At 42.6% G+C, this 26873-nt stretch overlaps 1 protein-coding gene across 3 annotated transcripts in view; it reads left to right on the plus strand.

Annotated features, from left to right (window-relative positions):
• The window catches only part of FAM120A (family with sequence similarity 120A), a 123049-nt gene that overhangs the window by 60711 nt on the left and 35465 nt on the right, over positions 1-26873 (plus strand). For all 3 annotated transcript variants that reach the window (XM_034776821.1, XM_034776819.1, XM_034776820.1), the window contains one exon: positions 9137-9311. In XM_034776821.1, coding sequence (XP_034632712.1) covers positions 9137-9311 — 175 coding nt within the window. The remainder of the gene's footprint in view (positions 1-9136; positions 9312-26873) is intronic.

The raw sequence follows: 26873 nt of genomic DNA on the forward strand, positions 1-26873 counted from the left end.
AAAGGGAGCTGCTGTCTGCTCAGCACTTCTGAAAATCAGCCCACTTATTTAAATGATAAATAAGGATTTATGCTCTTAACTTTAGGCACCTTTTTTTAAGTCTTGGTCTTCTGCATTGCATCTGAGTGACAACCCTCTGAGTGTACTAGCTCAGTGTCATTCCAGGGTACTGGCCCATCTGTGGTGAAACTGAGGGCAAATAATTTAAGCATGCTTATATCTTTTTAGATCCAAGCAAAGGGGCTGATGTAATACCTATTTTTAGAAAAGAAAATATCTTGCATCTATTTCTTGGTTAAGAATTAATATAGTCACAGGAAATCCACACTTGCTTGCCTTTCTTATAGAATTAGGAAATTATATATTTTTCATCTCATTAAATTGACTTTTCAGTATTAGCAACTCTTAGTATCCAGGACTCCAGCAGATACATGCATGCTGTCCTGCTGTTTGCTGGCAGTCAGGAATTTTGCAATAAGATTTCTCTCAGTCACACATAAGGTACGCATTCTGAAGTGTGGATCTGTTGTGACTACAAATCTAAGAACTAGAATTGCAAGTGAGTAGTTTTCTTTGTTGGTTTTATGGATTATTATAGGTGGTTATGGAATTGATACCCCCCCCCACACACACACACACTGCCTGTAAGCATATAGGTGGGTGTGGCTCTCCCTCGCTGTTCTCTCTGAGGGAGGCCATGCCCCTTTGCCACCCACGTAAATGGGGAAATTAGCGGTCTCCGGCCCCAACCCATAGTTCAGGGGCTAGGCCCTCAGCCAGGGCTGGAGCCCCAGCAAACAGTCTAGAGTGCTGGTAGGGGTTGAGTGCCCAGCAAACAGCTTAGGGTGCTCAGGCAAAGGGTGTCCGTGGAGTGCAGGCCTCCTGACGTCAGGAGGGGGAGTACTGTGACCCCAGGGTTGGGGTGTCAGGGGGGATGCCAGCCCGCCCAACTCCACTGCATCCCAGCCCAGGGCCCTAACAGTGGCAGAGTGGTCTGCCACTAGGTCAGTGGGGAATCCACCCGCAACACACTGACCATGTCTCCAGCGGCACCACAGCAAGAGAGTAATCTGGTTCCTCATGGCTACTTCCTATACTCCCCTTTAGTGTACCTGCATCCAAAGGTCTTCCGTAGGGTTGCCAACTTTCTATTTGCAGAAAACCTAACCCCCCTGCCCTGCCCCTGCTCCACCCTTTCTCCAAGGCCATGCCTCTGCTCACTCCATCCCCCCTCCCTCTATCGCTCACTCTCCCCCACCCTCGCTTGCACATTTTCACCGGGGTGTGAGAGGGGGTGAGGGCTCCAGCTGCAGGTGAGGTCTCTTGGGTGGGGCCAGAGATGAGGGGTGTGCAGGAAAGGGCTCCGTGTTGGAGTGTGGAAGGGGATGGGGCCAGGGATGAGGGGTTTGGGGTGCAGGAGGAGGCTCCGGGCTGGGGCAGGGGGTTGGAGTGCGGGAAGGGGTGAGTGGGCCAGGGTGGGGCCAGAATGAGGGGTTCAGGGTGCGGAAGGGGGATCTGGGCTGGGGCAGGGGGTTGGGGCGCAGGAGAAGGTGCGGGGTGTGAGTTCCGGGTGGCGCTTACCTCAGGCAGCTCCCAGGAAGCAGTGACATCTCCCTCCGCCTCCTAAGTGGAGGCGTGACCATACGGCTCTGGGTGCTGCCCGCATCTGCAGGTGCTTCTCCCTCAGCTCCCATTGGCAGCGGTTCCTGGCAAATGGGAACTGCTGAACTGACATTGGGGATGGGGGCAGCGCACAGACCCCTGTGGCCCTTCCTTTACCTAGGAGCCAAAGGGAGATGCTGGCAGCTTCACAGGAGTTGCGCGGAGCCAGGTAGGGAGCCTGTCTGCGCCGCCAACCAGACTTTTAACGTCCCGGTCAGCAGTGCTGACTGGAGCCATCAGGGTCCCTTTACAACTGGGCGTTCTGGTCGAAAACCAGACACCTGGCAATGCTAGTCGTCAGGCGTCTCCCCGGGGTACACTGCAAGTGGCAGTCCCAGCAACTCTTCAGTGTCGGGCATGTCACACAGTCCTGGTACCTGGTGGTCTCCTCGGTACAGCCAAAGTCTTCTGTGGGTTCTGGCTTCAGCAGCGGTCTGGAAGCGTCTGCCTCCCTCGGCAGCTCCTGCTCAACTGAGCTGCAGGGCCCACCTCTTATATTTCCTATTCCTGTCCTGCCCTTCTGCTTTCGGTGTGGCGGCCTAGGCCTTCCAGGTTCCCCACACCAGGGGACATCTGGCTCTCCCACGCTGTCAGTCTCTGAGGGAGACCACGCCCCTTTGCTACACTGCCCCATTCCTAAGGCTTGGTTACCCAACAAAATAGATATTCAAAATCAGTTTTACAAAAATGTGCATCATGCTCTAATGTTTGAATGGGGGTTGGAGAAAATTATATAAACTTGCCCTTCCCCCACACATTAAATATAAAGCGTACAAATAAAACCTAATACAGTAAAAGCCGCGTATGCACTTTAAAAACCACGTTATCCGGCACTTTACCAACCAGAAAGTTCTGTAAACCAGCATTTCTGATCTTCATTGAAAGTCCGGTTTATAGTCTGTTTGGCATGGGGCCGGCAGGTTTTCCGCGTGGTTTCCCTGAAGCGGCAACACGTCCCTGCTGCTCCTAGGTGGAGGAATGGCCACGAGGGGTTCAGATTGTGGGAGGGGGTGTGGGGCTGGAGATTGGGGCGCTGGAGGCCGTGCAGGGCCTGGGCTCTGGAAGGGAGTTTGGGTGCGGGAGGGGGCTCGAGGCAGGGGGTTGAGGTGTGGGAGGGGTTTCGGGGTGCCGGATACAGGCGGCGCTCACCTTGGGCAGCTCCCCGCAAGCAGCGACCTGTCCCTGCTGCTCCTAGGCAGAGGCGTGGCTAGGCGGCTCTGTGCACTACCCTGCCCCAAGCGCTGACTCCGCAGCTCCCGTTGGCTGGGAACTGCAGCCAGTGGGAACTGTGGGGGCAGCGCATGCGGGCAGAAGCAGTACGCAGAGCTGCCTAGCCGCGCCTCCCCCAGGAGCAGCAGGGACAGGGAGCTGCCCAAGGTGAGCGCTGCCCGGATCCGGCACTCCGCACCCCCTCCCATGCCCTGACCCCTTACCGCAAGCCCCCTCCCACACCCAAACTCCCTCCCAGAGACCATGCCCCGCACTCAAACTCCCTCCCTCTTAGTTAACCGGAATTTTCCACTTTCTGCCCCCCCGCCCCCAGTTCCCCCAACATGCCGGATAAAAAAGCTTTTACTGTACTTGACTTGCACACAAAAATGCTTAGCAATGAATTTTTTTTTTTAATTCACGGAGGACTTGTGACTAACCACATTGCATATCAAAAACTAAAATTGTATGCATGCATTTCTCTTAACTTGTGAACACGGATTCTAGAAATCCATTTACTGTGGAAAATGCAGAATATGCGTTTTTACAGAGAATTTTTAAGTTTTACATTTCGTGAAAAAAAAAAAAAAAACATATACTAAGTGTTAATTAAATTTTACTGAAAATACCAGTGTCGTTTATTCAGTGTGCATAACCTCTTCCTCTTGCGGTTAATTTTTTTGAATGCTCTTTAAATTTATAGATCTGATCGACCAGAGGCAGATTGGATAATCAAAAATTGGGATAATCAGGAGGATTGGCAAAGAACTTTGTATCTCTTATTTTAAGATGGGGTTGAGGGGTTGGGCGATCAGCCCTGGGCGGTTGGTGATTTGGTTAATACGGAGAGCTGGATAATGGAGGCTTGGATAAACAGGGTTCTATCATGGAAAACTAGGATTCCTGCTTGTGAGTTTGCCTCCATTTCTAAATTATATAAACAATGCACAATGAAGTTTAATACAAATATCTGTGCTGACTTTAGGTATCTACTATATATATAAAAATTTGGATTTTAAGTACTTGGTAGTAAAATATCTCCCATCTAAAGCTTTGAGCACCCTTGTATTTTAAAAATACACTAAACAAACCTATCAATTACCCTGGCAACAACATAGATATTTGCCTAAGTCTACCAAAATCGGCAAACCAGGCATTTAATTTTGAGCATCCAAATCTTCTGTTAATCTTTGCATAGCTTTTTTTTTTTTGTCCTGGAATTCTGTTTTGACAAATATATGTTTAGCAATGTATTTCAGTACAAAAATGGACATTAATGCAGTGTAATGATTGAGAATTGAAATATGTAAGTGTACCTGCATCAGAGTTTAGTTTTGTGTTTCGTTGTGTTTCAATTCTCAACTATAACATGGCATTGATACACCTTTTCTCCATTTACTTTCCTTATCCGTAAAAGGAAAACACAGAAGCAAATGTCTGATTAATTTCTTTATGCGAATAGTCAAATGCTATATTTGATGTTGTTGTTTAAATGTACTATCTGAATATGTGATCATAGAATGCAGAAAAGTATCCAAGCAATTAAACATCAAAAGAAGAATTATCCTAAATTGTGAGGAATCTATTCCAGCAATAAATAAATAAATAAAATTTAGGGACCCCTGCATTGAATACAGTAGGCCAATCAATATTTAAAGACTGATCTGTTTTTTCAGTTAATAGAAATGATATTTGACATCTGCAGGCAGGGTCCAATGTGTTATATGATTACATTGCCACGTAAATTGTTGCATAATTGTGGATTATTTTTAAATGGCCACATAATTGTTTTCCAGAATCTAAAGCTTTCATTTGTCTATAACCCTCATGTTTATAGGGAAACCTTAAAAACATAAGCTGAGTGTAACTGATGCAATGTTTTCTGAGTTTGCCAAGAGCCTAAAACAAAGGTCTGGGAGGTATGAACTTCATTGTTCATCTCTTGGATGTGAACACTGAAGTCTGTTGACGGTTTAAATTACCATTTTATCAGAAACCATTAACTAATATGCTTATTTGTCATTGTTGGATGTAGTGGCAAATATTGGGGAAGGATGCAGTAGAGCAGCTAGTTGCTACCAAGAATTATTATTCTCCCACTTCCAAAATTAAAAACACCTCTGCCCTTCCCCTGTATGGAGGGGAGGGTACACCTTTCATCCCCTTCCAAGTACCAAAAGCCTTGACTACTTGCTGGGTACCAAATACAAATTTCATACCTTCCTGGGTACCAAAAGCCTTAATGACCCCCTCCCCAGTTTCCAAAAAACTCCTGTTTCCCTGCCAATTACTACAGTACAGTTATTTTGTCTGTACAACAATCTGCAGCACACTGAAAACCTAAAAACTGAGAGGAAGGGGATTGAGGTAACCGTATTGTGTCATGTTGGTTATCTTGCCATGTGACTTCAGGGATGTTGCTGCTGCTTGAAATACAGCTTGTAAGGAATTTAATTCAAAAGGAAAAGACAAAATAAAGTTTTAATTGTGGGTAAAGTAAATGAGTGTATATATAAACAAAATATCGAATACTTGTATTCATTGATGTGTAATATATATAATATGTAATACTATAGAGAAAATTGGGATTCTAACATCTTAAATTGAAACTCTGTGAGGGGAAAGGTAAGTTAGTAGTGAATGCTTTTAATTTTCCTAAGAGTCCTATTTAAAATAAAAAAAGGTGGGGGGAGTGGGTACAGGTTGGTTGACCCTGCTGGAATCTTACTAGGGACATATACTACTCTTGTGCAGTTCACATTGGTATTGGTGGCATTTCTGGTGTACTTGAAGGACAGTAGTCTACGACCCTACAGAAATTATTGGTGCAGACTTTGTCAGAATAGAATAGGAATAAGGAATAGTTAAGATTTAAAATTCTTAACAGGTAGAAAGTGGTTTTAGTTGTTTGCCTGGTATCTCTTAGTTGCCTGTTTCATTTTAAGTGGTCTCTTACTGCATGTGTGAACCCCTTATGCTTAACAATTTGTCCCAACTTGTATTTAGCTTAGACGCTCTGGTTACATTCCCCAGACCTGAAGAAGAGCTCTATGAAGCTTGAAAGCTTGCACCTTCCACCAGCAGAAATTGGTCCAATAAAAGATATTACCTCACCTACCATGTCTCTTTCAGTAAAAATAAACACAATCAGCCTTTAAAGCCATGGGGGTGGTATAATTTGTGGTAAGCAGAGAGAAGTTTGCAGTTGAGCTTCTGTCAAAACATACATTAAAATCTACTTTGCTAAATTTAACTTGTTTGTCCTTTTAGAAGGGAGGAGTAACTTTTGTGGTTGAAACAGTTTATAGATGCTTATATGTTAGGCTTATGGGGAAAATAATGACATAACCTAACACCATCTAGTGATCTTCGTTCTTCTGTGTGTAGCAGATTTCAGTTTCAGTACAGTTTCCCTAATTTCAAAATCTGAAGACAAGGGAACATGTATGGGCTAATTTAAGATTCTGCCTTGTGTAAATCCCCCCTCCTCCCCAAATTAAAAAAAAATCACACCATGATCCGTGGAATGGAAGACTGTGATTTTCTAATTCCAAGTGTTCAAATGCTTGTTGATACAGTATTTTTATAAGTAGGAATGTATGAATCTTTGATTTTAAATACAAATCCAGACATCTTAAAATATGAATGAATCAAACATTGATCTATAAAACAGAGTAAGTCTGAATCGCCACAGTCCAAGGACATTGCAGCTGATACATGGACTTAGAGTAGTATAACTCGGATGTTCCTCAGCCTAACTTCTACTTGTATTGCTAGTAAATTTACAGACGAGCCTTTATGTGACACTGTACTTGACAGCAAGCACACAGGCACTACTATTTCTGATAACTTTAAAAATATGCTAGAGGCATTGTAGATGGCAAAAACCGGCAGCCTTGTTCATTATGGAAACACTGTTAGCATTAAAACAAAAACAAAAAAAACTTTCAGCAATTGTAATATTTATAGAATGAGCTGTTTGTACACACCCTGTAGCTGTGCATTCATGGTGATGATTTATTGAAAACTGATCAGTACACGGTGGTGGTTGCATTACTCCATTACACTCTCCAAAATCTATGACAAACAGAGGGATATAGGATTGTCTATAGATTATTTGTTCAGGAGATGGTCAGAAAATAGAAACCTGCCTTGATTGGAAAAGTACTCACTTTGTAATTCTCTGAAGATCTCAGCAGCATTTGTCATGTAGAAAACTCCCCAAGTTCTTATGATTTTTATCCTCAAAGAGCATATATAGTCTGGCATGTGTGCTCTGCCCTACTCAGCATGGTCTAACAATAAGTATTTCAGGGGTTCCAGAACATTTTCCCCATATCTTTTAAGAGCAGGAAGCAAGAGCTTCACCCTAACCTTCTAATTACACAAAGATTGCAAAAAATATTTCTTCCAAGTGACTAACATCAAAGCTCAGAAATGCGCAAATGAGTAAGCACTCTTACAGAGGGTAAACATATTCCTTTCTATTCAGAAGCCACCAAACTCTTGAAGTGAGGCATATGGGTGTGTGTGAAGTAAGATACAGTCCTCAAAAAATCAGAATGACAGAAAGGTAGAGAAAAGAGCAGGGGAGAAAAAAGCATATCCTAGAAAATATCAGATATGACCACTTAATGGCTTGTAGGATGTGTCCCAATAAATGAATGTATTTTGTGATTCTCTAGCTTCACACGAATCAGGTCATTCTAATATGTAGTCAGACAGCCACACAGACATGATCCTTGTGGGAAAAGCTTGATTTAGGGCACTGATGTCAAATGAAACTAGAAAGTTGAATGGACTTCTTATACTCGCTCATTGAGCCAAAATGACTTTACACAAGAGAAAGTATTGAGATATCTGGAATACAGTGGCTCAAAATGGGCATTTTTTAATTTGCTCTTTACTCCATGAACACTCCAAGCCATGGGCGACTTTAATAAGGAGTTGAAGTGTCAAACCCTGTAAAGAGCCTGACCTCATAAAGGTTGGGGAGACATTGATCTACCTTTGTGTTCTCCAAGAACCCCCAAATGTATTATGGTAGGAAGAGAGGTTAGTGATAGTCTGAGACCGAGTAAAGAAAATAGTCCATGTCTAAGTTAATAAGTGATACATCTGGGCCCATTTGTACCGCATTAGAAATTTGCTATAAAAATTCTTCCATGTTAGGGCTTGTAGAAAGCAGTCAGGTTTGACCACTTGCATAAAGACACTATGCTTGCAGAGTTCTGCCCTGTCAAGAGCCACACTGAAATAGGGGGAGAACAGATACTAACATTATGACATCCTTGTAAAGTAGATAGTATTTATCTCCCACATTACTGCGAGCAGATTGAGACAGAGAGTTAAGCAACCTGCCCCAAGCCAGTACAACCAGGGAGTAGAGTTGGGAATATAACTCAGACAGTCCTGGCCCTCAGCCCTGTACTTAATGCTGCCCTTTCCCAACAATTTTTATCTACAAGAAGCGCTATACTTATGTAATTGTATTAATCCTTTTTCATAGTGAACACAAAAGTAAGCTATGCACTTTATTTTTATTTTAAAATTATTGTATATACACCATATGTATCTTTTCAGTTTATACAGCATTTTAAATTAAATTGTTCACTTAGTGCTTAGTATTCAAAACTTAGTGAAAGCCACACAAGACATTAAATGGATAGCTAAATAGTGTTACTTAAAGCATATTTTAATTACAAATATACTTCTAACTTTTATAAAGCGGCTTTTACTGATTTTCAAAATATTGTCTTATCTGACTTTTCCTATTAAGTCTTTGAATATAATTGGCTAGTATTTGGGATCCATTAAAAAAAAAAAAGGCAGATTCATCATATCCCTAATCGTTTCTTTATTGGTAAAATGCTCAATTTTGAATATTTTTGCTATATTAATAATACGTCTCTTGGCTATTTAAAAAGCTTTGCGTCACCTGCATAATTGTGTGTGTCAGTGACTGAGAAGCAAAAACTTATTTCAAACTTGGGGGGGAACTACCGGGGAAGATTTTCAAAGCCTCTAAGGTATTTAGGAGCATATGATCAGTGAGACTTGTGCTGCTAAGTCACTTGTGATTTTGAAAGTAGTCCCTAAATTTTAGCTTAACTCTTGGCATCTGTTCTTCAAATATATCTTTTGTATTGATTAAATATATGACTGAAATGGTTTTAAAGCAGGATTGTGTTAGCATACTTTTATGTTGAATGGAAAATGTATATATACATATGTGCAATATTATTCTGCTTTCTTCCACGCAAAGGGTGAAATCAAAATTGCTGTTTCTATTGAAGACGAAGCCAACAAAGACCTGCCTCCTGCTGCTCTGCTTTATAGGCCAGTTCGTCAATATGTTTACGGAGTCCTGTTTAGTTTGGCAGAAAGCAGAAAGAAAACTGAAAGACTTGCTTTTAGAAAGAACAGACTTCCACCAGAATGTATGTACTCTAGCCATCATTTTTCTCTTCAAAACTCCATAATCTTATGCACATTTTCAGCGTGATCAAAAATTAGAGTAATTATTAGGCTTTCATGAATGTCACTGAGATAAAATTTTAATGTTCTGTCAAAAATGGGTCCTTATAAATAAATTACTTTATAATCTTTTTTCTTACTATATTTATTTCCTTTCGTTGTTTAATGAATATAAATGATAGGAGTCAATAAGCAAAATTGGAGGTTTATAGTTGGAAAACTAACATGAAAAAAATGTACAGTTTGGCTACTGCCTGACTTTTTCTGAATAGTCTGTCATTTTTGGTCCTGGTATGCTCTTTAGATTCAAAGTATTATGTTAGAACTTGAATGTAAGAAATTTCTCTTCCTCTTTCACACAAATATTAAAATAGTTTTCACAGAAATGTTAAATGCATATGTCAAATGAACATGTCAGCTTTCCTGTTTTTCCCCTCTGCGTTTCCAGAATACACTGTCTAGTATATTTCCGTTGAATTTAGTTTTGTCTCTCTTTTTAGCTTGCAAATGTTGACACATGAAAATTTAATTTTTATTACATTGTAGTTTGCTTAGGCTTCAGGTATAACAACTTGGTCATAAACCAACTAACAATTTAAAAACTACACTTTTTTGTGAGCAGATTTGTTACAGGGGCTGTTTGCTAATGCAGTCAAAAGCATGAGTGCTAGTGCTGACATTAATCAGATATACACATTTTCAAATCTGTAGTTGCCAGTGATTCATTTCATTTGAGAAAATCCCAGTTTATATATGGAAAGGTTTTCTTAATGTCAAACTCATACCAAAAAGTGGTTGAACCTCTGTAACAAGATCTTGGGAAGGTTGGGGAAAAGCAAAGTATTAAATAGATAATTGTCAACAGGAGAAAAGGTAACACATTTATTTGTAGGATTCTGCTGTCAGACTAAATTTAAAAAGCAAATATTTAGACTTGTTTGTTGTGAAGATGTCCTTTGCAATTTTCATGTCGAAGGCTACATACAATAATCATTTGTATGCCTTATTTTCATTTACACCTCTCCCTCCCACCAATTTTTAGTTGGAACAAGCTATTGTGAAATATTTTGTGACTCGTATAGGCAGGAGGAGAATGTTTCACTGAGATTCAAAAGTCATAAAGTAAGAAATAGTTTGAAATAAGTAGTTAGATTACCCCTTTTGTGAGTCTTTTTTTTTATCCGCCTTTCTCAAACAGAATAATTTCCAAACCCCCAAGTTCACACACGTAGATTCTAAACACACTTGTGTTTAATAGAGTTTTAGGAGATTGGCTTTGAAATAATAAAGTTATTTGCAATGTTCATTGTTGCTTACTTGGATTACTGTCCTTGAAGCTGCTGTATAGATTTACTTAGTTTTATGCACCTAAATAGCTAAAGTGCTTAAAGCTGTAAGTGCTGAAACCCTTAACTATCTTAGCTTTATGCAGGTTTCCTTTTTTCTCTTGAAAAACTTCAGAGTTCCATAGAGTTTTTGAGCTACCTCGCTGGGCCCCCCCTTCCCTCCCTTAGTTTATACTGCCCTTCAGACTTTCCTTAGTCTGTGGAAGCAGAAGTTGCTGCTGACTTAGGAACATCAAAGGATAGTGAGCGCTAATGAGGGTGGCGCCGCTAAGAAGGAAATAGGGGTACCAACTCTCCCTTTTGGTTTCCTTAAACTTTTATGTTTCTAGAAGTAAAATGTCTTCTGTTTCAGTCAGTTAAACATTTATTGACTTGCTTTAAATTTCTGAATCACTTCTATTGGCTACAGTCATTTGCTTCCATGAGTAGAAAACTCCTAGCAGAGGCTCTCTTTTTCTTTTAATGTAGGAAATTCTCATGTGATGATGTGTGTTTATTGCAGTAGTATCCCAGCGCCCCAATTGTGGTTGTGGTTCTTATTGTGCTAGGTGCAGTACCTGTAATTAAGACACAGAACTTGAGTTCAAGAGGAGTTCAGTTTTCTGCTCTGCCCAAGCATGTTGGTGCAAATAAGGATTATTTTTTTACTAATATAAGTAAGAAATACAGTGGATTCCGCTTAATAGTAATCCTGATATTAATGACTTCCAGTTAATAGCAGCATTTTGCCAGGAACCAGTCCTGTCCCATTTACTTTAATAATATTCGGATATTGGCAACAGGTTTGTAGCGTATGACAACTTTTTGACATGCCTTTCTTGCCTGCAACACTGCAAACCTGCCTACAGCTGGCAGGGGAGGCTGCAGACAGGGCAGCAGCAGGAAGGGGAGGGCTGCAGCCTGGATACTGGTGGCTCTCCTTGGGGAGTAGGGATGCTGGGGGCCTTCAGGACTGCATGGTACCTCTGTGCTTTCCAGGCTGTACCCTATTCTGGCACCAGGGGCCTGATCTCAGCATGTCCCAGTGCTTCTTTCCCTGGCTGCAGTCCCATAAACCTGCTTGTGGGGCTGCACTTAGGGAAGAAAGTGCTGAGCACCAACTGCAGACAGGTTTGTGGGGCTGAAGGGAGAGGTACCGAGCACGTTCTCTTCCTTGGCTGCAGCCCTGCAAACTGTCCACTTATTTGCAGCCTCCAGATAATAGCTTCTTTTTGCTGGGAACTGAGAGGTTGCTAATAAGTAGAATTTACTATAATGTTAATAAGAACCTGCAGTTTCTGAAGAGCTTAGAATCTAAAAAGACAAAAATTAAAGGGTAGAGGCAAGAGATAAAACATACAAGCAAAGTGCTCAGGGTTTTGATGGTTACGTGCTAATTTCTTGTATGTTTTTTCAATTTAAAGTATTTTTATTTCTTTATTTTTTTATTATGGTGGCCAGGGGTATGGCAAAATGGGATGAGTAAAGAAGATCAAGCCATTTTATCAGAAAGCGGAAGGTGAGGAGAAGAGGGAGGGAAGGGACGGAGATCAAGGAGACCACAGAGAGTTAGATGTATAGGGCACCTTAAATATAATTTAACTAAAACATGCAGCATTAAAAAATGAACTGTTAAAAAGTATGGAAACAAACAGCTAAGGCAGTGTGCATAAATTATTCATTACGATTACAGTTTATATATTCATTTAATGGCTGTACTGATGCCTAAAAAATTGCCGTCTTTGTTATACAAACTTTAACTCTGGTCTACAATACTCGTTGAAATCTGTCAACACGAGCTTCACTCATTTTATATATATTGCACAGTCTAATATGTATAGTAAGTAATGTGTGTATTTTTAAGAGTATGTACCTGTCATGAGTCGGAGTTAGGTTTGTGAAATACACATGGTAAACTGTGTCAGTACTGTCGTTGAATATGCAAACTGTAGGGTAATGAAATATTTATATAAACTAACTGACCACTGCCATACTTTTATATTGTGATGTTCTTTGTATGTAATTATCAAAGTCATAAAAAAAAATTCTGTTAGAAGATGCAATTAGTGAACTTACTTTATTTTTCAGAAGGCCAAACAAAACCAAGTGCTGTTCTTTAAGAATGGTTCTGTGTGCATGCACCCAAGGTTGGGATCTTTTGAATAGCAGCAGCTACTGTGCTGTGCCTGTACCATGCATGTCCTTGTGCTCCCACTCACCCACGTGAGGGCATAAAGAGCAGAACAAGAGCACCTGCACCAGTCTCTTATGACTTCTTGGATTGATTGTTGCTGTGTGTAAGGATCTGGGGTCTAGAACCTGGATCTGCAGAGCTTGGGACAGCTGATGTTCCCACAGTGCCACAAGGAGGCCATGCAGAGGCACAGCCGGGGAGCACTGTGGAGAGTAGGCACCACAGGAAGTACCGCCCAAGAGGCCTAGAATAACATACCTTGCAGCCCTCTGATTGGCCAAGCACCCTATTTAACCCCAGGAGTTGCCCCAGAAAGTTGCCTGGGCAATGGACAGATTTCAGCCTGCTGCAGTGCCAGACTTTGCTTGATCTCCGGTCTCCGATCCCAGCCTGATTGTGACCCTCATTCCTGCTTCCTGATTCTAGCTGGTACTGCCTCTGATCTCCGGTCTCCAACTCCAGCCTGACTCTGACCCTGATTCCAGCTTGGAACTGCCTCTGATCTCTGGTCTCCGACTCCAGCCTGACTCTGACCCTGATTCCAGCCTGGTACGGCCTTTGATCTCCAGTCTCCAACTCCAGCCTGACTCTGACCCTGACTCTTGCTTATGGGACCTGGCTCTTGCAATTCCTCCAACTCCTGCTTGGTGACTACCATCCCTAGTGTGCAGACCTCAGCCCAGCTGTGACTGCTAGGCCAGACTGCCTATGCCCTGGTCCCTTACAGTATGGGTGCTCCACTTCAGGGCACGTGCTTTTGGAGATTTTTGCCAGCAGTGTCTGATTGGTCCACAAATGCAGCCTGATTATCCTTGTACCCCTTACTGAGAATATATAGGGGCACTGCCTCACCACCTAGGCTTGAAACAGGGCTTTAGTGTCCTGCAGTGTCCACTTTAGGTAGCTTGTTTATTTACATGGTAAATACTTAGATAAATAGATAGTGTTAGTTTAGTGCTTAGTGTAGTGATTAGTTTTGTTTGTATAGTTAGTGTAAATAGCTTTAGAGAAAATTTATTGGAACATAGGGTTTATTTCCCCCATGTCTTCTCAATTCCCTAGTCAGAACGCGGAGTTTAATTTTCTAGATGGGAATGCCTAAATCTCCTTGCTTTGTCATGTGATGTCTGCAGGGATGCTATTCCCTTGAATGACAACCACATAAGTTTTCTCTATTGTTTAGTAGAAGTTCATGTTTTTCTAAGTTTAATAATTGTAGATCATTTGGCAGGATAACTAAAAAGATCAGAGAAACCGAATTAGAAATGTTTCTTATAGATTCATCTGTGTGGGTCTCTTCAGGTCCAGAGCCTCGGACCCCATTTGTATAAGGAAATGCAGAAATTCAGACTTCTCTGAGTTTCTGTGACTCCCAGGACCCATGCAACCAGTAGGACGGTGCAAGGAGATCATATTGAAGTCGTGTTACAACACATTCTAAACATAGGAGCCGACCTAGATCACCTCAAAAAGAAGTGGACAATAAGAGGCTGAAATTGCCTGAGGGAGTCACTGCTATGGAGACTTCATGTCCCGATAAAGACATTGCTGAGGCTCTAGGAGATTTCAGTACTGGTGCTTGGTTACTGATCAGGAAAATCACTACTTTAGCACCTAGTGTTAAAAATCCGTCGGTGCACAGGCTGAGATGGTACTGACATTGAAGCCTGGCTCTATTAGCTTAGTACTGAGTAAACTTTTAACAAAGAGGAGACTCACTGCCTCTACTAAGCCTATGATACTGAGTGTATTTGCAATGCTTAGCAAGTAAGCAGTACTGTCTGTGACTTCCCTAAATAAGTGTGCAGTGCTGATGAGGCTGTGGAGGGCCATTTGGTGCATGTAAGTCTATGGATCCTCTGGTACCAACAGTGGCTCGTAGGGGAGTAGGGTCCAAGTTGCCTTCTCTCTTTTCATCACCTGTACTAAGTAGATTTATGTTGTCTAAAGACTTAGTAATTTCAGAAGAACCAGAGTCCTCTCTACTAGCACAGGATATAGATGTTTTGGTGCTGGACACAAGATTGTCTCCAGTACCATCTTGTTCTGCATTACTCTCTGGATCTAGAGTTCTGTCTCCAGTCACTCTACCATCTTTTGCTCTCTCATTTGAATCTGATGTTTATTCATCAGATTCTTACCTGTGTGTGAAGAACTCAGATTACTCTTCCAGGGCTTCCTCCTCAAATTTCCACTTAGATAGGGATCTACAACATCTGGACAGGACAGATACATAATATCACCCTCAAATGACCTGGTACCAGTCACCTTGTCCTCAGCCATATCCATATGGGGCACATCAGGCTGTTGTGGAACTCATGAGATAATGAGTATTATCTGAGGGATTCTGAGACAGTGAAGCTGTGGAGGCAGCCAGCTCTACCATAAGATCCTCTGCATCACTCTCAACAGCCATTTGAGGAGGAACAACATACTGAAGAGGGAACTTTAGTACCAGCAAATATATCTTCCTTGCCTGATGAGGCTGTAATGCCTCCACCACCATTATATGCGGCAATTCTAAGCAGTTTCAGGACTTGATGAATCAGGTAGCTGAATCACAACAGATCCCCTTGGAAGAATTCCAAGAAGCTCCACACAATTTCATGGAGCTTCCACACTTCAGTCACATGGCGAGTAGGCTTGCCAATTAATGATGCCTTGCTGGAGCCAGCTCAGACAGTCTCGTAAACTCTAACTTTAGCTCCAACGTGTAGAAGAGCTCACATGAAATATTATATACTGTCACAAGGATCTGAGTACCTTTTTTTCCCAACCAGTACCTAATTGGTTAGTGATGATGGAGCAAATGAACATAACCAACAGCTTTCTAAAACAACATCACACGAGGAAAAATCAAAATCATTTGGATCTCTTTGGTCGTAAGATCTACTTAGTACCAGTTTGCAATTCAGAGTAGCAAACTACCCTATCAAGCTCTTATGGCAAAATACAATGACATCAATTATAATAAGCTTGCTTACTTTATTGAGCAACTACCATAAGAGCATGAAACAATTTCAGTTCATCATCTTTGAGGGTCTTCTTACAGCCAAGCCATCTCAACAGGCTGTTTTAGATGCAGCAGATATGGTGTCCTGATTCATGGCTACTGCAGTAGTCATGCTTCATGCATCCTGGTTCCATCCAAAAGCGGTCCAGACACTCTCATTTGGGGAACCAAAACTAGTCAGTGAGAGGACAGCTGAGTCACTTAGTTCACTTAACATTCCAGAGCGATCCTCTGTTCTCTTGGCATCTATACTCCTGCTAACAGAAGAAAATCTAACAGGCCTCAGTCATTTCAGAGTTTTGTTCTGCATAGATAGTGTTTCAGCAAAGAACATCTAAGCCATTTGGGAAATGGACAAGAATCCAGAACAAGAGACCTTGACCTCTGCAAACAAGACTACATAGCAACAAGGAGTCTGGTGGCACCTTAAAGACTAACAGATTTATTTGGGCATAAGCTTTCGTGGGTAAAAACCTCACTTCTTCAGATGCATAGCGTGAAAGTTACAGATGCAGGCATTATATACTGACACATGGAGAGTAGGGAGTTACTTCGCAAGTGGAGAACCAGTGTTGACAGGGCCAATTCAATCAGGGTGGATGTAGTCCACTGCCAATAATAGATGAGGAGGTATCAATTCCAGGAGAGGAAAAGCTGCTTCTGTAATGAGCCAGCCACTTCCAGTCCCTATTCAAGCTCAGATTAATGGTGTTAAATTTACAAATGAATTTTAGTTCCGCTGTTTCTCTTTGAAGTCTGTTTCTGAAGTTTTTTTGTTCAATGATGGTGACTTTTAAATCTGTAACAGAATGACCAGGGAGATTGAAGTGTTCACTTACTGGCTTATGTATGTTACCATTCCTGATGTCCGATTTGTGTCCATTTATTCTTTTGCGGATGGACTGTCCGGTTTGGTCAATGTACATGGCAGAGGGACATTGCTGGCACATGATGGCATATATAACATTAGTGGATGTGCAGGTGAATGAGCCCTTGATGGTGTGGCTGATGTGGTTGGGTCCTCTGATGGTGTTGCTAGAGTAGATATGGGGACAGAGTAGGCAAAGAGGTTTGCTACAGGGATTGGTTTCTGGGTTGGTGTTTCTGTGGTGTGGTGTGTAGTTGCTGGTGAGTATTTGCTTCAGGTTGGGGGGTTGTCTGTAAGCGAGGACTGGCCTGCCTCCCAAGGTCTGTGAGAGTGAGGGATCATTTTCCAGGATCAGTTGTAGATCGTGGATAATGTGCTGGAGAGGTTTTAGCTGGGGGCTGTATGTGATGGCCAGTGGTGTTCTGTTATTGTCCTTGTTGGGCCTGTCCTGTAGTAGGTGATTTCTGGGTACCCGTCTTGCTCTGTCAGTCTGTTTCCTCACTTCCCCAGGTGGGTACTGTAGTTTTACGAATACTTGATAAAGATCTTGTAGGTGTTTGTCTCTGTCTGAGGGGTTGGAGCAAATTAGGTTGTATCTTAGGGCTTGGCTGTAGACAATGGATCATGTGATGTGTCTCGAATGGAAGCTGGAGACATGTAGGTACATATAGCGGTCAGTAGGTTTCCAGTATAGGGTGGTGTTTATGTGACCATCACTTATTTGCACTGTAGTGTCCAGGAAGTGGATCTCTTGTGTGGACTGGTCCAGGCTGAGGTTGATGGTGGGGTGGAAATAGTTGAAGTCCAGGTGGAATTCTTCAAGGGCCTCCTTTCTGTGGGTCCATATGATGAAGATGTCATCAATGTAGCGCAAGTAGAGGAGGGGCACTAGGGGACGAGAGCTGAGGAAGCATTGTTCTAAGTCAGCCATAAAAATGTTGGCATACTGTTGGGCCATTCGGGTACCAATAGTAGTGCCACTGACTTGAAGGTATAAGTTGTCCCCAAATCTGAAGTGGTTGTGGGTGAGGACACAGTCACAAAGCTCAGCCACCAGGTGTGCTGTGGCCTCATCAGGGATACTGTTCCTGACAGCTTGTAGTCCATCCTCATGTGGAATATTGGTGTAAAGTGCTTCTACATCCATGGTGGCCAGGATGGTGTTTTCAGGAAGAACACCAATGCATTGTAGTTTCCTCAGGAAGTCGGTGGTGTCTCAAAGATAGCTGGGAGTGCTGGTAGCATAGGGTCTGAGGAGAAAGTCCAAATAGCCAGATAATCCTCCTGTAAGAGTGCCAATGCCTGAGATGATGGGGCATCCAGGGTTTCCGGGTTTATGGATCTTGGGTAGCAGATAGAATACCCCTGGTCGGGGTTCTGGGGTTGTGTCCATGTAGACTTGTTCCCGTACTGTAGCTGGGAATTTCTTGAGCAGATGGTGTAGTTTCTTTTGGTATTCCTCAGTGGAATAAGAGGATAGTGGCCTGTAGAATGTGGTCTTGGAGAGTTGCCTGGCAGCCTCCTGTTCATAATCCGACCTGTTCATTATGACTACAGCACCTCCTTTGTCAGCCCCTTTGATAATAATGTCAGAGTTGTTTCTGAGGCTGTGGATGGCATTGCATTCTGTACGGCTGAGCTTATGGGACAAGTGATGTTGTTTGTCCACGATTTCAGCCTGTGCACGTCTGCGGAAGCACTCTATGTAGAGGTCCAGTCTGTCATTTCGACCGTCAGGAGGAGTCCACGCAGAGTTCTTCTTCTTGTAGTGTTGGTAGGAGGGTTCCTGTGGGTCAGTGCACTGTTCAGTGGTGCGTTGAAAATATTCCTTGAGTCGCAGACAACGAAAGTAGGCTTCCAGATCACCGCAGAACTGTATCGTGTTCATGGGGATGGTGGGACAGAAAGAGAGTCCCCGAGATAGGACAGACTCTTCTGCTGGGCTAAGTGTGTGGCTGGAAAGATTGACAGTGTTGTTAGGTGAGTTGAGGGTACCACTGTTGTAGCCCCCTGTGGCAGGTAGGAGTTTAGATAGCTTACTGTCCTTTTTCCTCTGTAGAGAAGTGAAGTGTGCATTGTAAATGGCTTCATCTGGCAAGTATTCATTTTGATATGCAGGTTGAGAGCTGCAAACCATGCTACCATTCAGATTGAAAGTTCCAGTCTCCGCCTCCTTCTCCCGTTATTTAGAAATGATCTGACCAATCTGGGTGTTCTGGGAAAAAATAACATCCAACAGGTGGATGTGGGAAGTTTATAACATCTGGTTACACCATCCACTTCCATTCTGTGCTGGCTCCTCACCCACCTTCCTTGCTGGTCTCTGTGACCCATGAACAGACTAAGCAGATTACAAGCACCCCAAAAGATACAGATCTAAAAAATTACTTATTTGGAATAAAGGACAATTCATCAGCATCACTGAAGCTATGAATTGTCAGTTACGAGGCCTTATTTGCAAGATACAATTTGGGGTAGTATGCAAGTTTAGCGGCGAAGGTGAATATAAGACTCCAGAGCAGAACTTGAAAAGCATTATTGTGGAAGGTCAGCTAACAGCTAAAATGTTGCTAACAGGCAGCCATGAATGCATCGGACACTCTAGCTTGATCTGCGGCCATTTCTGTGACTATTCGCAGAGCTTTGTGTCCACAAGCCTCTGGAGTTTCAAAAGAAACGCAAAGCACAACTGAGGATTTGCCCTTCAAGGGCACAGAATTATTTAGCACTCGTACAGATGACAGTCCCTCAAATATTCCAGGACCACATTCCACTCTGTGAGCACATACCACAAACTGTAAGCCAGTTAGGTGCTGGGGCAAACTAGGCAGAAGACTTCTAACACCAATACAGATGATCTGAATATCCGCCCAAGAAGAAACAGAGGTTTTCTCAGAGGAGGCATTTTCCTCAACTGTTGTCACACTGCACTGGCTTCCAGGGAGAAGGTTTTCACAAGAGTTCATAGTCACACTTGAACTACTCAGGAACCATCTCTAAACTCTAACTTTTGTATGCCACCTTGCTTTCTTCCATCAGGCATGGTCTATGAGGACAGACAGGTGAGTCCTGGAAGTATCATCCATGGCTATCTCATCCACTTTTGGTTCTCACCCCCTGCTGACCCCATTCCCTGCGCCTCTTCAGGACCTTTCTCATGAAAATCAGCTCAAATAAGTGGCTTCCCTACTTTGCCTAGGAATCACAGAAGAAGTCTCCTCTGGAATATAGGGGAAGAGGCTTCTAATCCTGATATTTTCTTATTCCAAAGGAAAAAGGGGATTTTGTCCTATTCTAGACATGAGAAGACTGAATAAATATATATGCCATCTCAGATTCAGGATGGTAACTCTAGCCTCCATCATCCTTGACCTTCAGGCTCAAGATTGTTTCATGGCTGTCTACAAGATGCATACTTCCATATCACCATCCATCCTACCTGCAGAAAGTACCTGCAATTCACAATGGGGTCCAGTCACTACCAATACAAAATGATACCATTCAGTCTCTCCACAGAACCAAGAGTCTTTACAAAATGTCTATCTGTGGTGGTGACATATCTGAGGTGATGTCATTCACTTTTATCTCAATGTAGATGATTGATCATAGGCAGATCACATCAGGAAGTTGCCACAACCCTGACATATGTTTTTCACCTATGCAAACAGCTGAGATTCATGATGAATTATGGGAAATCATCTCTGAGCCCATCACAGATAATAGAATTTATAGGAAAACATAAGGACATAAAAATGGCCAATGGTCCATCTAACCCAGTATTCTGTCTTCGATGGTGGCTGTTGCCAGATGCTTCAGAGGAAACGAACAGAACAGGGCAATTTATCAAGTGATCTATCCCCCATCATCCAGTCCCAGCTTCTGGCAGAGATTTAGGGACATCCAGAACATGGGGTTGTGTCCCTGATCATCGTGGCTAATAGCCATTGATGGACCTATCCTCCATAAATTTACATTATTCTTTTTTGAATTGAGTTATACTTTTGACCTTCACAACATCCTCTGGCAATGAGTTCCACAGGTTGGCTATGCATTGTGTGAAGAAGTACTTCCTTACGTTTGGTTTTCAAATCTACTGCCATTGGGTGACCACTGGTTCTGGTGTTGTGAAGGGATAAATAATACTTCCTTATTCACATTCTTCACCCTTCATGATTTTATTTCCCCTCCCCCCGTCATCTCTTTATTTATTTATTTATTTTAACTGAACAGTCCCAGTCTTTTTAAACTCTCCTCATATGAAAGCTGTTCCATGTCTCTAACCATTTTTGTTGCCCTTCTCTGGACTTTTTCCAATTCTAATTTATCTTTTTGAGATGGGGTGACTAGAACTGTGTGCAGTATTCAAGTTGTGGACATGCCATGGATTTATACAGCAGTCCTAATCAACTCCAAATTAGCAAAAGCATATCTTCCTGAAGAAGGATTTTTCTCTTCATACAGTAATCACTGGTATCAAATCTAATCCAGCAACTACAGTAAGAAATTGCCTCAAACTTCTAGGCCACACGTTTGCTCGCACGCATGATGCCCCTAGCCAGACTTCACCTGTGTCCATTACAAGGCTGGTTAAGGTCAAGGCATTGTGACAGTCAGACTAGAAGGCTGCAAGAGGGTGCTAGAAGGCAGATAAATTAGCCCCAGAATGTTAAAGGCCCTCTTCCCTAGTAGTTGAGAAGTGGTTACCCGGGTCAGTGAGGGACACCTGATTCCGATTAAGGCCTGCCTGAGGCCTTTAAAAACCCCTCCTCTGGTGAGAGAAAAGGGGGAAGAGAGAGACACACTGCTGCCAGGCTAGTAGCAGTTGGGAAATAAGCTTCTCCAGAGTAGGAGGCTGGACTCCTTCCCATAGGGGAAGCTGTCAAACCTGAGGCCTGCTGGGCAAGACACCCAGGGCAACCAACAGGGCGACACCCTGCACCCGGGAGGAGGCAGAGAAAGATATCCCACTGGGCTTTCTTTGTTTATGGAACTATTTTCCTTTGTTTGGTGTAAGATCAATCCTTAAGCCAACCTTCAGGCCTACCCTTAAAGTACAACTAAGGGAGCACAGAAGAGGGAAGGCAAACTCTGCCGTGAGTGGGGCTGATTACCCCAGGCCTGCCATCGCCAGAGAGGGAAGCACCAAATCTGGTGAGAAGAAGGAGGTGCCTTGCCACAGCATATAGTGAGCATGCAAATGGTGGTCCCAGTGCGTATCCTATCAGCTCTGAACTGGTGGGTAGACCACAAGAATGTTCAGAGCCCTCTTCTCCATATCTCCCCTTGAAAGATGTTGGTCACAGATGCATCAAGTATAGGTTGGGGCATACATCTGGATTGTGTCCATAAACAAGGGACTTGATCTCAAAAGGACATGACTCTTCACATAAACATACGAAAATTATGAGCAATCAGGTTAGCTTGCATAGCATTCCAGCCTGTTCTACTGAACTCCACAAAATCTTGCCCACAACATATCTTCAGTGTACTGTATGAACAAGCAAGAAGGTGCCTTCTTATCATCCCATATCAAGAGTCAGTGAAGTTATAGATATGCTGTTTATGAACATGGGATATCCTGTCACTTTTCATCTTCCAGGAGCCAGCAACAACCTAAAATACTTCCTAAACAAGCAATCCATCTCCAACCACAAATGGTCTCTGAACAGCTCCATCCTTAAACCAGTATAATGGGAAATCCTATTATAGACTTGTTTGCCACTAAAGACATATGAAATGCCTAACCTTTTGTTCTAGGGAGGCATGAGCCCTCAATCATTGCAAGACACCTTCCTCATAGAGTGGGATGAAGGTCTCATGTATGCAATTGTGCCGATTCTCTTGATTCCAAGAGTGATGTGCAAAATCAAACAGGCTGCAGTCATACTGTTACGGATATCTTCAGGATAGTTCTAGCTAACATAGCTCCTTAAAATGTCTGTCTAGGCTTCTGTACCACTGCAAGACAGTCCATTCATAATATCACAGAAACAAGGTGAGGTATTTCATCCATGCCCAAAGTCACAATATTTGATAGAATGGTTGTTGGTCACCTGAGTGCTACCAACAGAAGCTGCTCACTACAAGTACAAGAGATCCTGCTGCAAAGTAGAAGGCTCTTCACAAAGAAGACTTTAAATGAAAAGTTTTTCAATTTGGGCAGCCCAGCACAATCTCAACCCACCGAAGGCTTCTGTACCAAAACCCCTCAACTATATTTTATATCTGAAACACCCTGGACACTCAGTTCTATCAAAGTCCACCTGGATGCAGTCTCACCACACTACCCTCCAGTACAGTCATGCTCAGTTTTTTTCTCATACTCTGAGATCCAGATTTCTAAAGGTGTTACTGCATTCTTACCAACCAGTCAACAGAATGCCCTCCAAGGTGGGATCTTAATGTTATTCTTACAAATCCCGTGGAGCCCCCCTTTCAACCTCTTTCTGAATGCTCTTTATATCACCTTACTCTGAAGACAGCCTTTTTAGTCACCATTACATCAGCGAGAAGGATCAGCAAACCCCAAGCTCTCATGGCTGACCCTCCTTACACAGCATTCCACGGAGATAAGGTTTGGTTGGCAAAAAATAACTTACATGGACACTGTCTATTCAGTTTTAAAAGGATAAGTATATGTGCCTCTGAATCTTCTTTAAAGTTTTTTTGTTGTTTTTCACCCATGCTTTCCTTTAAGTTTTTTTCTCTCCTCTTTCACTGTATGAAAGACTTACACAAACAGGGAAATCTTGATTATGGTTAAACAATATACAGAAAGTGAACAAACTGGAAAAAAAATAGATTTTTTTCCCCAATAGCTTTCATTTACAGTAATAGGAAGTTTGGCGTGGGGAAGTAGGGAGTTTTTTGTTTTGTTTTGTTTTTTGGACACAAGTATTTTTTAGCTGACTGTGTCCTTTTAAAAAAACTCTGAGAAATTTATTATTCCTTTGCAGTAAATAGTAACATTTATTGTTGAGCCTGATGCAGAGAAAAGCATGTATTTTTTTCAGGAAGAAGCAACCTGTTGAACAAACAAAATCTTCTTGGAAATTAGGATGAAAAATTATATGTAGCTATTTTCCTCCTGGCAATTAACTTAAATTTGTTCGTATGGAATTTCCAATTATAGTGACTAATTCATCCAACATTAAATTTATCAAGATGATAGTATTGCCTATTTATCCCTTGAGTAAGGGTAGAGTTACACTGCAATCATTTAGTCTTCTGCCAAGATGTTTATTCATTGTTCAGACCTAAACAAAGCTGTTTTGTACTTTACAGATTTGATTTCAGAATGCCCTTGGGCTTTGTGTAGGGCCAGGTCTTAAGTCCCACCAGTTCTTCCCATTGGATACCAGCTTATGTCTAATTATACATAAGAACTTAAGTTGTCTTCTTGCATATATGAAATGGAATGAGACCACAGCTTATTTTCTGTTGGTGAAACAAATTAGATGGAGGAAACTACAATTTGAATTTCAGCCATTATTTTCTTCCTTTTGTGCAAAGGAGTCAAGTTTCCTAATTGCAATGTCCACTACAGCACTGAGATCATACAGTTAAAAAGTACACAAAAATACTCAGTCCTGGCCTTGTGCATATGCTGAACGAGAATGGTAGCAAGATGGAACCCTGCAGCACCCTGCACAGGAACGTCCTTAGGATTGATGATACAAATACAATCTTCTGGGGCTTCAGCCTTCAAGGAACAAAGCTGCTCAAGGAGCCCCATCCCACTCTCACATAGAAATAACTTCAGGCAAGTCAACAGTACTTAATGTTCACTGGCACTGAAGGCAGCTGATAAAACTAACATCAGCGTAGACACCTGATCGCTACCCATTGCTGGGATGAGATTGTTGTCCAATGTGACATGGGTGGTTTTTATGCAATATCCAGATCTGTAACCAGATTGACGGGGGCTAGGGAGATCTAAGGCTTCTAGTTATTGTGACTCTTTTTTTACCAGTCTTCTCAGTTACCAATTGTGGCAACTTGAGCAGCTGTGTATTCATGTTATATAGTATTTTCTGAGAGAGAGATTTTATATACAACATATATTGCACACCCATATGCGTGAATATATAATTCTTCAAGTATGTGTCAGTGTCTATCGCTGTAGGTGTGCATGGCAGGTAGTAAAGCTGGCTTCTATTCCCACTCAGAGGGGACATAGAGTCGCAGAAGAAGACTGATCTTATAGATAGCGCTTAAACTGAAGGAGCTCATGAAGCACCGCTCTTCCAAAGACAAAGGCCCTAAGCAATCAAAGATCCAGTACTAATATGGTGCTGATACCCCTGACAGTTGAGTAAGGACCCAAGATAAGCCATGGAGGCATGTTCCTAGTACTGAAGAAGTGACTAGAACTGGAACCAGCTCCATATTTCCCCATGGCACCACCTTCTGAAGAAGAGAAATACTTCTCCGCACCATCACCGACACTCCTTGACAACGTCAAGCAGAGATCCATCTCCTATGCCATTGGAGAATGACCCCAAAGAGAGCATAAGGGCTTCAGATCACTGCCCAAAAAGGTTTGAAAGTGGGACTCGGTTGGCCTCTCTGAACCACATCAGCATCTGTATGGCATTTCAGCTTGGCCATATTGGCATTACTGAGGTCCTTCTTTGAGACACAGGATGAAATTACCCTCTTGTGCTTCTAGCAGGAGGAGGAGATCCCATTCTCTGGCACTATCATTGGTTAGGTCATCCACGCTGGAAACAGATGTGGGGCTGCAGGAGATGATTGGGGGGGTGGGGGCTACCACAATGATCCCTTTCTCCACCCAAGGAAACCTTCTCATCTCTGGATGAAGCAGTGACCCCAGCCTATTCCCCCACTACCGTGATCAGTGACTTTAAATCCTTCCAAGACTTCTAGTCCAGAATTGTGGAGACCCTTGATATTGAGACCAAATTCATACAAGAAAGTCTTATGTTTTTTTATATTTTCAGTGTGACAACACTGGCCAGGTTCACCCTCCTACTCATTAACGAGTGGATAGAGGAACTGGAAGGATTATGGTAGATCCTGGCCATTTCTCCGCTCACTTGGAAGTGGAAAGAAAAGAAGTATTACATGCCCTAGAAGGGCTTAGAGTGTTTCTACGCCGACCCAAACACAAGTACAAGAAAAACTGAAGTTCACTAAACATATTCATATGGACAAGGATCCTAAGAAATTAGACCCTTTTTGGATGCAAGGCGCATTCATCAGCCTCACTGCAGCTTTGGGTAGGGAACTACCAGGCATTATTCACTAAATACAGTTGCTTCACATGTGAGAGGGCCACTTCTTTCCTTTCAAAAATCCTGCAGGAGTACAGTGATGAAATGAAGGAGAGCATTAAGGGGGTCCAGATAGATACAAGGATATTACTGCAGGCAGCCATGATCACATCTGATACATCTGCAAGGTCAGTGGCCATGGCTGTCACAATCAGATGAGCCTTGTGGCTCCCGACATCGAGGATACCAAGTACAGTTCATGATAGAGGACCTATCCTTTCAGGAGATGGAGCTCTTCAATCAAAGGACAGACAAATTATTCCATTTTCTCAAGGCCTCAAGGGTCACACTATGGTACGTCGGAATTTACACACTGTCTCCCTACAAAAAGCCATACAAGTACCCGGCAGCAAAGGCAGAGGATGTTGTCCTACCACCAGGGCAGACAGCCCACAAAGCAAAACCCAGGTATTGCAGTGGATGCCAGTCTTCTGCCTCCTTAACCAACCCAGTGTCTTCGCAGAGAACAGATTTGACAGGAGAGTGAAGAGTTACATCAGTTTGTCATATCACAGCTGATCTGAAGCCTGCCCCTATGTCCAGGGACCATCTTGCCCCTTTCCACCAGGCCTGTGTGATTATCACAGCTGTCAAATGAACATTAGACATCACTGCCCAAGGCTTCCTTTTCCATTTCCACTCCCTGTGCACCCCTCCTTTCCAGTCCTCCTTTTTTGTTTTGCCACCTGTTCATCACCATTAGCTGCACAAAAATAAAGTTGTAGGGATGAAAGCAGCCGATTCTTAGGAAGTATTTTGTATTTATGTGCTGTTTTGGGAAATATTCTTCATTTTACATCCCTCCAACTCTTAAATCAAACATGTAAAA

This window comes from Trachemys scripta, chromosome 7 (assembly GCF_013100865.1).
Source record: "Trachemys scripta elegans isolate TJP31775 chromosome 7, CAS_Tse_1.0, whole genome shotgun sequence".
Taxonomy (NCBI): Eukaryota; Metazoa; Chordata; order Testudines; family Emydidae; genus Trachemys; species Trachemys scripta.